This window comes from Pleurodeles waltl, chromosome 3_1 (assembly GCF_031143425.1).
Source record: "Pleurodeles waltl isolate 20211129_DDA chromosome 3_1, aPleWal1.hap1.20221129, whole genome shotgun sequence".
Taxonomy (NCBI): Eukaryota; Metazoa; Chordata; class Amphibia; order Caudata; family Salamandridae; genus Pleurodeles; species Pleurodeles waltl.
In genome coordinates, this window is record NC_090440.1 from 925,385,289 (window position 1) to 925,398,056 (window position 12,768).

Consider the following 12,768-nt stretch of genomic DNA (forward strand, 5'->3'; position numbering starts at 1 on the left):
AGACATTGTAAGTGCAGTGTAGCCATAGTGAGTATATGGTCTGGGAGTTTTTCATTACGAACTCCACAGCTCCAAAATGGCTTCACTGAATACTGGGAAGTTTGATATCAAACTTCTCAGCACAATAAACCGCCACTGATGCCAGTGTGGGATTTATTTAAAAAATGCACACAGAGGGAATCATCCCTGTATGTTAACTAAACTGCTGGTGTAGGACTGACAGGTCTGTGCCAGCCTGCCACTTTCAGACAAGTTTATGACCACGTGGAGGGAGAGCCTTTGTGCACTCTGTGGTCAGAAACAAAGCCTGTCCACCTCCCCCCTACAAGAACAGTAACACCTGGTGATGAGCCTCAAAGGCTCAAGCCGCAGATTAGTGTCCCAGGGCACTCCAGCTAGTGGAGCTGCCCACCCCCCGGACCAAGCCCCACTTTTGACAGCAAGTCCGGCGGGAAAAGTAGGGAAAAACGGGGAGGATTGACCATCCCAGCTAGGACCACCCCTAAGGTGTCCAGCGTTGAGGTGACCCCCTCCCCGGCAGAATCCTCCATCTTGAATTGGAGCACAGGGACCAACAGGGTTAGGAATATGTCCCCCCCTCCCCAAAGGAAGCGGACAGAAGAAGGGTGTAGCCAACCTCAGGGACAGTAGCCATTGGCTACTGCCCTTTGACCCCTGTAATGCACCTAAATCCAGGATTTAAGGGCTCCCCTGAACCCAAGTCATCAGATTCTAGGCGACCTGACACAAAGAAGAAGGACTGCTTAGTTGGAACCCCCAGCAGAGGAGGAGGAAGACGACAACTGATTTGGCCCCAGCCCTACCGGCCTATCTCCCGCTTCAAAGAACCTGCAAAAGAACAGCGACGCATCCAGCGGGACCAGCGACCTCTGCTAAGCTCCAGAGGACTGCCCTGCACCCAAAAGGACCAAGAACTCCAGTGGACATCGGCCCTGTCCAAGAAGAAACCAACAACAAAGGACTCCAACCTCACTCCGAATGCTTGAGTCCTAACCACTCTGCACCCGACGCCCACGGTCGGTCCTGGTGGTCCAACCAGCTAGAGAGAATCCCGAGGAGATTCCGAGCAAGTGCCCACTCCGGGTTGACCTCTCCACCCCTCCACGACAATACCTGCAGAGGGAATCCCGAGGACCCCCCTGACCATGAAAGCTCCGGATGAAGATATTGAACACTTAAAGACCCACACAATTAAATTAGAAAGCAGCAAAGCAGATTGTTAATGATACCAACAAATGAAGTAACTGGGGGGAGCCACTTTTTCGTTTTTTAACACAATAAATCATTGGCAAAGCAACACCGCATGCGGACTGCCTGCAGGAGACCTAAAAACTGCTATAATCATCTCTCCTAATATCATTTGCAGCCTAGGCCTTAGGGAATGAGACTGCCACTGACAACAGATTCAGTCAAAAGCCTCTTAAATCATAAACTCTCTTATTTTAAATCACCTGCATTTGCTTAGTAATGTTGTTCTTATGGGCTTAAGGCAATGACATATCTCTTGGAACTAGGTAACATTTTGCATTTCTTTTAGTTTAATTCAGAGTCCTGCTGAGCCACACAATTCTTTGAAAGATGCGTTCTAATCCAAAACCTACTGCACAGATTTGGAAAATGGAGATCGCAAATCGACCTCAATGATATACATGTGACTTCACCCCTTGATCAAGCTGAGCAAAAATGCCGTGCATCACCTTGCGACAGTAGATCATCCAAGATGCAAGGGACTGTGCTGCCATCACAATAGAGGCACAGTCTACATAGTGAGTACACGTACTTACCTCAGCATGCACAACTCTAATCAAGAAGAACAGATGTTGTAGGGTTTTGGCTATGACCCCAAACTGTCGACATCTTTCCAGGAAGGACTCCATAGAAGGCTCTATTCTGCGCTGCAACTTACTCCAGAAAAGTGTTAGCTCCCTGCAATAGAAAAAAGAAAGACCGAGGTTAGTTCTAACATGTAAAAACCAAATAAAAAGAAATTAGGGATAAAACATCAATTCTGGAGGTTGTCCTGCATAGGACTGCTTCAAATCTCAATCACTGCATGGCAAAGTAATACTTTAGAGGTTGGAAAATTGAGTACTATCAAAATATGCAATAGTAACACCTGTTATTTACACTATGAATAAAAAAAGAAGTGGGATACAGAAAAAAAATTATTAGGCTGCAAACTTTCCAAAACGCAATGCAAGAATAGCAAAGAGCTATCAAAAACCTAGACCCAAAGCATCATCCGACATACCATTATGCCTCTCTATATCACACTAGCAGATTTTTCTAAAACGTATTTCATTGTCCTTTTGCAGTTACCAAACTGACTTCACAATAGTCAGCCACCGCTTCTGGGCAAAACATAATCATTTAATCAACAGGTTTTCGGCCCATGATTCCCTCCTATCCCCATTTCCAATTACATTTTAGGCGCAACATCATGCAACAGAGAAGGCACAAAACTCGTAATCTCATGACCCAAGTTTGCAAGTCAAGTATGATACCTCAATACTGGGCACAGTCTCCTTATAGCTTCACATGTTTCTGTGGCAACCCACAGCTTCACACACTGGCCCTCATACAGTGGTCAAGTCCCTTTTTCCAGCTTTCCACTAAGGGACGTTCCTGATTCGTCCAGTCCCATGCAATGTATCTCTTAGCGACCAATAATGCAATCCAAAGTAACATAATTTTATTCCATAGTGCTATCCAGATACACTGTGATATGTAGGAGCACCGTCTTGGGATTCTATGGACATTGTTAACCCAGCACCCTTTCAGCTATGGAGAGAACGCCTTCCCAAAAAGGAGCTTAAACTCCACAGCTCCTTACACTGTGTAGCAATTCTCCAAAATGTACCAATCAGTGAAGCTGCAATGGGGACTCAATCTACCCTTTTTACCATAAGTGATAGCATATAAAGTTGGTGCAGCATAGGTAGTGAAACTGGATAAGGTGGAACTGAGGGATGGCCACAGCCTCTTGCGGATAGGCAAGCACTTCCCTCTAGTCATTGTCAGTTAATGACCCCCTGTCTCCCACCTAAGACACATGGAAACATCTGAATGAGTCTGGTCTATTAATCCTCAGTATCCTGTAAATGTGGGAGATCTTATGAGTCTTGAGTTTGTTGAGTCATATTTTGGCATCCAGAGGGCAAACATTTAGGAGCTCCTTCAGGCTCCTAATATAAGGCAGAAGGATGTGAAGTAACGGCACACCCCTGAAGAATTGGCTACAATGAAGCACAAACTCTGTCCGCAATCTTATAAAAGATTTTACAGCAGCCCCCGTTAGCACGTCTCCAAGTCTAGATATCAAGAAGTGTCTCACTGACAAATTCCTGCCAGAGAAGACACCTGGCAAAGCCACAAAACTGCTCTAAATAGGTTCTCTTATTAGATTACCCCTTCAAGCCAATGACTTGCCTCATACCAGATCCTCAAAACTAAGTCAGTAGCCAGCAGAAGAGGGATGTGGGATGTACATCGTAGAGATAATGTATCGGTGTATCCCACAAATTGCCCACTTTTCAGAAGAAAAGGCCTTAGCCTTATTGAGGTCATACCACGAATCATTAAAGATCACTAGGTGAGCAGCTTTGTAGTAGTAGGCAATGTCAGCAGTGGTTAAGCCTCCATCATAGGTGAACCCATCCCGCTACAGGAAATCTCTAAAAATTGAGTTAATCTCCACAAAAAAAGTAAGTGGGATCCTAACAGGAAGTTTTGTAGCTGTCAGATTACACAGGGTAGGGCCATTATTTTGAAGATCGCAAAGCGATTTAAAAGGGACAGGGGAAGCTATTAGTGGTGGACAGCCTATCAATTTGGAGCTGAATATTCATAATCCAGGCTCTCAGGGTGTCTTACGTTACGTAAACGCCCAGACACCTGAACCTGTATGAGGGCACCTGGATATCTTCCCTCCAAGTCAAGAACGCGCATGGGACCTGTATAAAAAAAATAAGGTGGATTTAGCCTTATTAATTAGAAGGTGTGTAAAATGACCAAATATACAGAATATCTGCGACAGCTGGGGCCCAGACCACTACAGCTCACTGAGGAATATCAGAACATCATTTGCATATAACACCCTATCTTCAATCTTTGATGCCCCCCATAAAACCTGATCTGAGATTCCACCCTGAGCCATTCCAATAGAGGTTCAATTGCAACAATGAATAACAAGGGGTTGCAAAGGGACCCTTGTCTGGTCACCTGCTGCACCCAGAATGTCAAAGAAATAGCCCCTCTGACCTTAATCTGTGCTATCACATCTGTATATTTCAACCATATGTTACCCCATCCCACCGAAACAAAGGCTTAGTTTCACCTAACATGCACTGGAGCAAATTTTCACCACTCCAAGGAGAAATAATTGTGAAATATACATTTGAAGAGAAAATGTATTTGGATACTGTTGTTGAACATAACCAACATTAAGTTGCATCAAGCTGCAAAATTACATTCTTCATTACCTGAATAATAGCTATAGCAAAGGCTGCTGCACATGCCAAGTGGGGTAAAGGAGAGGGGGGTGGGGCTGTGACAACGGAGACAGATGACAGAGAAAACAAGCATTTGCAATGCACTAGGGTCTCGCATTTGTCGGAGTTACAGCTATTCCCAGTTGTAAACTCCCAACCGGATTTTTCTTGCATTAAAAGAAAAAAACTGCGCAATCGCGCTGCTACAGTTCACTCGTAATAATACCGATCGGCAAAAGTGCAATTTTAAATGTCACTGGCAAAAGTACAATTAACTGTGTAACAAGGTCGATAGTATGCAAAGCGCTGGACTTCTGCCCAGCGAGATCGTGCTGCGAAAATAGAGAAAAAGTAGTCCACAAACCTGATGGGAAACAGCGAGCCTCGCATGTTTTCTGTACTTGGTCACTGCGCTCGAGGAGGGCTAATCACCAGAAAAGGCATGACGTATGCGTGCCTTCCACTAATCAACGCAAGCAGATTCTAACAGGCAAGCCAACGGACCAATGAAAGACACTGACGTGAAGTAGACGGGGCTCTGAGCCCTTTTCTAATACCTAAAGTGTCTCGCTAGCGATACGCATGCGCAAGCGCATGCGACGCAGGCTCGACCCTACAAAAGCAGAAACAAACACCTTGCATGATCACTGGGTGAATGGAGCTGATTCACACATACCCTTTCCCCTGTGTAACCATAGAAAATACTGCCTTAAACAGAAACAGAATATCATGTTCTGAAAGTGTACTTTACCCCACTTCCTCAGAGATGTTCTAGCAAACCAGTAGGAGAAAATGCCCTATTTACGTCAAGCTCTTTGCTAAATTATGACATTTTTATTTATGATACTACATCTCTGGCAGTATGTTTGCTCTTTTACTTTACTTTATAATAGAAAGAGACTTCCATTAAAAACAAATAGCACGACTTCCACAACCAAATCTGTTTTTCCATGGTAACAAGGAAATTATCCTAAAATATTACGTTGTGAGTGTACATAATAACTTTGTCTTAAATAAACTATTTATGAACAAGTGCCAAGAAATAGTCACAAAAAACACTGTGATCAGAATAGTCACTATCGTGCTAATAACTAAAGCACAGCTGAAAGGAAACAGGCCATTATTTGTTTGGCTTGCACAAGTAGTAGGATCACAATAATCCATTCAGTGGGAACCAAACACATCATTGTAGCACCTGACTCTCTCAGGGTAGTGAAGTAGAGCAGTCCAGGGCCTTCTCAGGAAAGATGGTGTGGACTACTAATCACCATTCGCTGGAATGCAATGACAAAACTCAATAAATGATTGTCCAGTCTGTACATTTTGTTTAGAAAAGGAAATGTAAATTTACCACACACACACACACAACTCCTTAATGATACACAGTAACTTACAAATACACACAAGGCAGGTTGAAATACCTTTAGCAACATTATATTTGAACCCTAAAGGTTCATGATCCCAAAAAGCAAATAAAAAACAATATAGCACATAACCATTCAGGAGGGTGTGTCTTCAGAACAGGCATGGTTAGCGCACTTAGAGACCAGGATCACATCCCATAATCTGTCACTACATTACTGAATTCATTAGCCATAATAGATCTACAATTATTATAAGCAATAAAGCATTGCAACCATGTGCACACATTATAATTAATAAAAATTGCAGCCTTTCAGGAATAATTATTATTGTCAGCAATAACTACAGCTTTACATATAGCAATATACATAACAATTTTAAATAAGCCACCGTACAAACAAAAACCATGTGTCTGCATCTTTTTTGAACAAACAGTGTAGGAAGCTGGCTCTGCATATACTATATCAAAATGAGATATAGTGTGCACAGAGTCCATGGGTTACCCAGAGGCTTAACAGAGGCTAAAGTAGATAATACTAATGTTAATGTGGTAGTGTGTTCGAGCAGTTAGGCTTATCAGGCGGTAGTGCAAAGCATTTGTTGTACACACACACAAACAACAGACGTAGCATACGCTCAATGACTTAACTCAAGACCAATGGTTTTTATATAGCAAAAATATCTATTCTTAATTTATTTTTAGAACCACAAGATTCAAGTTGCAGGTAAGTAGTTCAATAAATTCCTATTTCACACGTATCAACAGTACTTTGTTTGAAATCGATAGGTTATAAAATATTGGCAATAATATATTTTAACCGGTTCGGTGCCTAGGACGAGGTGATCTCGTCCAAGGCGCTGGTTCCCCGGTGCCTTGGACGAGATCACCTTGTCCTGCTATGGGCCCCCGGGGGGAGCGCTAGCGCTCCACCCGATGGCCAGGCACCCCCCTCCCCTGGGCAGGGATGGAAGGGGAATCGATTCCCCTTCCACCCCGCCCCCCGTGGCGTCTGATGAGAGCATTTCTCCTCCGATCACGTGGAGGGGGCAGAGAAGCCTGAAAGGAGAGGAAAGGCCTTTCCTCTCCTTTCAGGCTTCTCTGAGCATTTCTGCTGCCCGATCGCATCAGCAGAAATGCCACTAGACACCAGGGAATTTTTTTGTTTTGAACAATTACTGATAAGGGGAGCGGCCCATTGGGCAAGGGCCACTCCTCAGGGGGCAATTTATTTCTTGGCATTTCGGCCTAATATTATTAGGGCCGATCTGCCTAGGCACCAGGGAAAATGTTTATTGTTTTTGTTTATGTTTGGGGAGCGACCCCTTGGGCAAGGGTCGCTCTGCGGGGGGAGGAGGGGGGGAATTATTATTAGGCCATTTGGCAGAAACCACAAGACACCAGGGAATTTTTATTTTTCTTATACTAATGCATAAGGGGAGCGGCCCATTAGACAAGGGTCGCTCCCCTGGGGGGCAAATTGTATTTAGGCCGTTTCTGCCCCCCTGCCTATTTTTGTTAGGCCAATTTGCCCCGAAAGGGGGCAGAAACCTCTAGACACCATGGATTGGTGTGTGTGTTTTGTTTGGAGGGGGCAGCCCCTTGGGCAAGGTTCTCTCCCCATAGGGGCACATTACTGTTGGCCATAACTGCCCCACTTGGGGGCAGATTGGTCTATTTTGGAAGGCCCATCTGCCCCCAACGGGGGCAGAAAGGCCACCAGAGACCAGGGAAGATTTCTTTTTCAAAATAATAGGTTGGGGGTAGGGCCATACCCCCACCCCAAATAAATGGGGCCAAAGTTGTTCTGCCCACCAGTGGGCAGATTGGGTAAGCCCGGGGGGACAGAAAGTCTACCAGATGCCAGGGAATTAAAAAAAAAAAAAAGAAAATAGTGGGGTGGTGGCTACCAACCAGTATGGGCCTGGTTATGCACCCACCCGAACTGAAGGGGCTAACAGTCTTTCAGCTCTCCCCCGCACACTGAAACTTCTTATCCCATGGCAAGCAAGAGGACATTTGATTATTTTTGGTTTTTGTTTTACATTTGGGCCATGAGAGTTTGGTAACTCTCAAAATCATCCCACTTGGAAGGGTGAGGGCTGCACTTTTTTTTACTTTGGGATGCTGCCATGTAGAAAAATCCACAAGACCTAGACACATCTGAAAACTAAACATCTAGTTGATTACAGGGTGGTGTGCTTCACATGCAACCTGCACCATTTCCTTACCCACAATGCCCTGCAAACCTGCAACTTTGCTGGAAAGCACACATTTTTCCCACATTTTTGTGATGGAACCTTCCGGAATCTGCAGTAATCCACAAAATTTCTACCACCCAGCATTGTCTCATTTATACCGATAAAACTTCTGCTGCACTTGTCAGACTAAAAATGTTTTTTTTCAAACTGCCCTTTTGGACCCAATTTGGTTCCCCCTCAATTTCGACGTGTTTTTGGCTCTTCCCTGTCACAAACACGTGGCCCAACTACACAAGTGAGGTATCATTTTTACCACGAGACTTGGGGGAACGCTGGGTGGAAGGAAATTTGTGGCTCCTCTCAGATTCCAGAACTCTGTCACTGAAATGTGAGGAAAAAGTGTTTTTTTAGCCACATTTTGAGGTTTGCAAAGGATTCTGGGTAACAGAACCTGGTGAGAGCCCCACAAGTCACCCTGTCCTGGATTCCCCTAGGTCTCTAGTTTTCAAAAATGCACAGGTTTGGTAGGTTTCCCTAGCTGCCGGCTGAGCTAGAGGCCAAAATCCACAGGTAGGCACTTTGCAAAAAACACCTCTGTTTTCTGTAGAAAAATGTGATTGTCCAAGTTGTGTTTTGGAGCATTTCCTGTCACGGGCGCTATGCCTACCCACACAAATGAGATACCATTTTTATCGGAAGACTTGTGGGAACGCTGGGTGGAAGGAAATTTGTGCCTCCTCTCAGATTCCAGAACTCTCTGTCACCGAAATGTGAGGAAAAAGTCTTTTTTTAGCCAAACTTTGAGGTTTGCAAAGGATTCTGGGTAACAGAACCTGGTGCGAGCCCCACAAGTCACCCCGTCCTGGCAGTTCGGTGAAGGGTGCAAACAAGGTGTCAGGACTCCAATGATTCTCTATGAGGGGACCGAAGGGTCACTCAGAGGCTGCAGGCGAGGTCCAGGGAGTTGTCATGGGCAAACCACAGGCTGGACAGGGAGTAGGGCAACTGCTGAACGTTGCGGCACCAGGAGGCGGTTTCTCCAAGGCCTGGGGGCTGTGGGTGCAGTGGCTCTTTAGGCGTCGGATATCTCCGTCCGGAGCTTTCGCGGTCAGGGGTTCCTCGGGATTCCCTCTGCAGGCGTCGTCGTGGAGAGGTCAACCCAGGGTGGGGACTTGCTCGGAATCGCCTGGTGATCCTCTCTAGCTGGTTGGGACACCTGGACACGGGCCGTGGGCGTCGGGTGCAGAGTGGTTAGGACTCACGCATTCGGAGTGAGGTTGGAGCCGTTAGTTGTTGTTTCTTCTTGGACCGGGCTGCTTTCCACAGGAGTTCTTGGTCCTTTTGGGTGCAGGATAGTCCTCTGGAATTTGGCAGAGGTCGCTGATCCCACTGGATGCATTGCTGTTCTTTTGCAGGTTCTTTGAAGCAGGAGACAAGCCGGTAGGGCTGGTACCAAGTCAGTTGTCGTCTTCCTTCTTCTCTGCTGGGGTTTCAGCTTAGCAGTCCTTCTTCTTCTTATCAGGTTGCTAGGAATCGGGTGAGCTGGGTTCAGAAAGGCTCTTAAATCCTAGATTTAAGGGTGTTTTAGGGTGAGGGGGCAGTAGCCAATGGCTACTGTCCCTGAGGGTGGATACACCCTCCTTGTGCCCACTCCTTTTGGGGAGGTGGGCACAAACCTAACCTATTGGTCCCTAACCTCCAAACCATGATGGAGGATTCTGCACGGAGGGGGGTCACCTCAGCTCTGGACGTCTTAGGGATTGTGCTGGCTGGGGTGGTCACTCCTCCATGTTTTCCCTAATTTTCGCACTGAACCTGCTGCAAAAAGTGGGGCTTTGTCCGGGGGGCAGGCAGCTCCACTAGCTGGAGGCTTGAGCCTTTGAGGCTCACCGCAAGGTGTTACAGCTTCTGTAGGGGGTGTGAAGCACCGCCACCCAGGACAGGCTTTGTTTCTGACCACATAGTGCACAAAGGCACTCACCCCATGTAATGTATTGTATTGTAATCATATTTATATAGCGCTTACTACCCCTGAAGTGGCGTCGAAGTGCTTTTCGGTGAGTAGCACGCTACTCTGGAACCCAACAAGAATTAGTGATGGATTAGTATCTGGAAATTATGAGTACAGGTTTAGTATTATTATGAGTTAATTTGAGCCACAGATATGAGAGTTTGTTAGTTAGATTGACTGGAGTAATGGAGGGGTGGAGGAGGAAAGAAATCCAGAAGTGTTAATTGGGAGTATATCCTTAATTTACTCAACCCAAAGGCTTGGGATGAGTAAGGGGGATGGAGGAGGGAAGAGTATGTGGAAGGGTTAGGGAGAGCATAGTAGCAGGGTGAGATAAATGTGGGAGAATTTAGTAGGGTTGTGTGGGAGGTCACGGTAGTAGAGTGAGGTTTGGTGAGTTAGATGTGGAAGCTGAGGGAAGAGCTTAGGCAGAGTTATTTAGGAGATGAAAGTAGTAGAAAGGATTTGGGATGAGTCAGAGTGAGAATGGAGGATAGTTTGATAGAGACATGACATGATGATGGGTAGATAAGTGTGATAAGATGAGAGCAGGAATTCATAGATATCTAGTATAACAACCCACCCAGGAGCCATGCAATGACCCACGAACATGCCAAGCACAGAAACAACATATACACATACATACATACATATACATACATACATATATATATATATATATACATACACACACACATGAATACACACACATATGCACATACAATACATAATTAGAACCATGGGTAAAATATACTTAGTCAAACAGGTTTAAAGAGTGTGTGTGTATTTTATTGTTATGACATAGTAGCGATACATATTTTCTAAAGAAACTATACATAACTAGAAATATACACAATCTGAAAAAAATAATTATCAACATAGGCATATGTAGTTCATTGTTGTTTGAATATGGTGGTTATGAAGGAAAGAGCCAACTCTTGAGTTGTTTTCTGAAGACAAGAAAGTTATCTGTGGCTCTTATAGTTGGGGGTAATGAATTCCATAGTTTGGCTGCTTGAACGGAGAAGGATGTACCACCTATAGTCTTTTTCTTGTATGGTGGTGTTCTAAGGCGGGGTGCCAATCTTGAGCGGAGGTTTCTTTGTTGGATGTATTTGGTTATTTTGTTTCTGATAAAAAGCGGTCCTGTTCCATGTATAGCTTTGTGGGTGATACAAAGCAGCTTGAAAGTGCATCTTCTGGCAACGGGTAACCAGTGTAGTACTCTCAAAGCAGGGGAGATGTGGGCTTGTGGCTTTACATGTAATAGTAGCCTGGCTGCAGAATTCTGGATACGTTGTAGTTTTTTCATAACAGATAGAGATGATCCATGGTAGAGGCCATTGGCATAATCCAGTTTGGATAGTACAAGTGAGATAGTAGCTTGCACCTTGCGTGGAAATCCGAGGTGGGGGAAAATGCATCGTAAAGTCTTCAAGGTGATGAAGCTTCTTCGTGCTAATTTGTCCACTTGGGCATTCATAGTTAACTTGGAATCCATGGTGATTCCTAGGTTTTTAACTTCCTTGGATAATTGAGGAGGTGGTCTGAGATCGTCAGGCCAGACGCACAGAGGGTCATAAATTTTCCAGTCACCACATATGAGTATTTCTGTTTTGGAGGTATTTAGTTTGAGATGGCTCCAGGTCATCCACTGATCAACGGCTCTGAGGCAACTGAAGATTTGTGAATTTTCAATGTTTTTGGGGCATTCTAATTTAAGTAGTATTTGTGTGTCATCTGCATAGTTGTAGCATGTGAGATGTGACTCTGTTCCCTCAGGGGAAAAGACATCTTCCTGGGAAGAGAGGTCTTCTTTCTTTTGCTGTTCAGAGGCTGGTCCCCCAGTGCTCTTACCTTTTTTCTTCAAAGGTTTCGCCATTAATCCAGGCTCCAACACTTCATTTTCACCCTGTGCTCTGCTTTGTCCTCTGGTTTTCACAAACACCAGTTCAGGGATTTCCAGCTGAGGACTCCAGATCATTCCTTATCAACCATTCCACTGGGATTGCAGAAGAGACCACTACCTGTTTGAGGCCATTAACCCCTCCCCATTTTAAAGTCACCATAGCCATTGGATGGACTTTAGTCACATTGTCAGCACTGGTAATTGGATATGTTTGTCCAGCCAATACTGTCCTGGGGAAACCAGTTTCTCTGTCACCATGGTGACGGGGAAACCAGTTTCTCTGTCATTATGGTGACACTGGCACCTGTATCCCTTAGGGCTTCTACCTTTGTCCCATTGATTAAGAGCTGCTGTCTGTATTTTTGCATGTTAGGCGGTCAGGCAGCCAGTGTGGCTATACCCACCCCACCCTCAGAGACTACAGTAGCTTTGGTTTGAGCCCTGATTTTCTCAGATCACACTGTTGATCCCACCTAGAGACTGGCTATTCCAGTACTAACTGGAGTAGTACTAGTGGGATTTTTCTTAGGACAGGCTATGTCTCCAGTTTGGTGCCCATACTGTTTACAGTTGTGACACCAGACCTTCTTAGAATCAAGGTTTTTACCCCTGTATCCATTTGTGGACTGTGAAGAGACTCGGACCCTGTGATGCTATTAATTGTGTTTGACCAATGACTTTGTGTTTCACCATTGCGCCTATTAGTTGCTCAATGTTCACCAGTAGCACATTATATGTTTTTTCAGTTTAGCTGCCTATTGGCTTTAACATGGAGT

General features: G+C 45.0%; 1 protein-coding gene across 1 annotated transcript in view; it reads right to left on the reverse strand.

Annotated features, from left to right (window-relative positions):
• The window catches only part of RLF (RLF zinc finger), a 281,556-nt gene that overhangs the window by 62,377 nt on the left and 206,411 nt on the right, over positions 1–12,768 (reverse strand). The window contains exon 7 of the mRNA XM_069223919.1: positions 1,806–1,947. Coding sequence (XP_069080020.1) covers positions 1,806–1,947 — 142 coding nt within the window. The remainder of the gene's footprint in view (positions 1–1,805; positions 1,948–12,768) is intronic.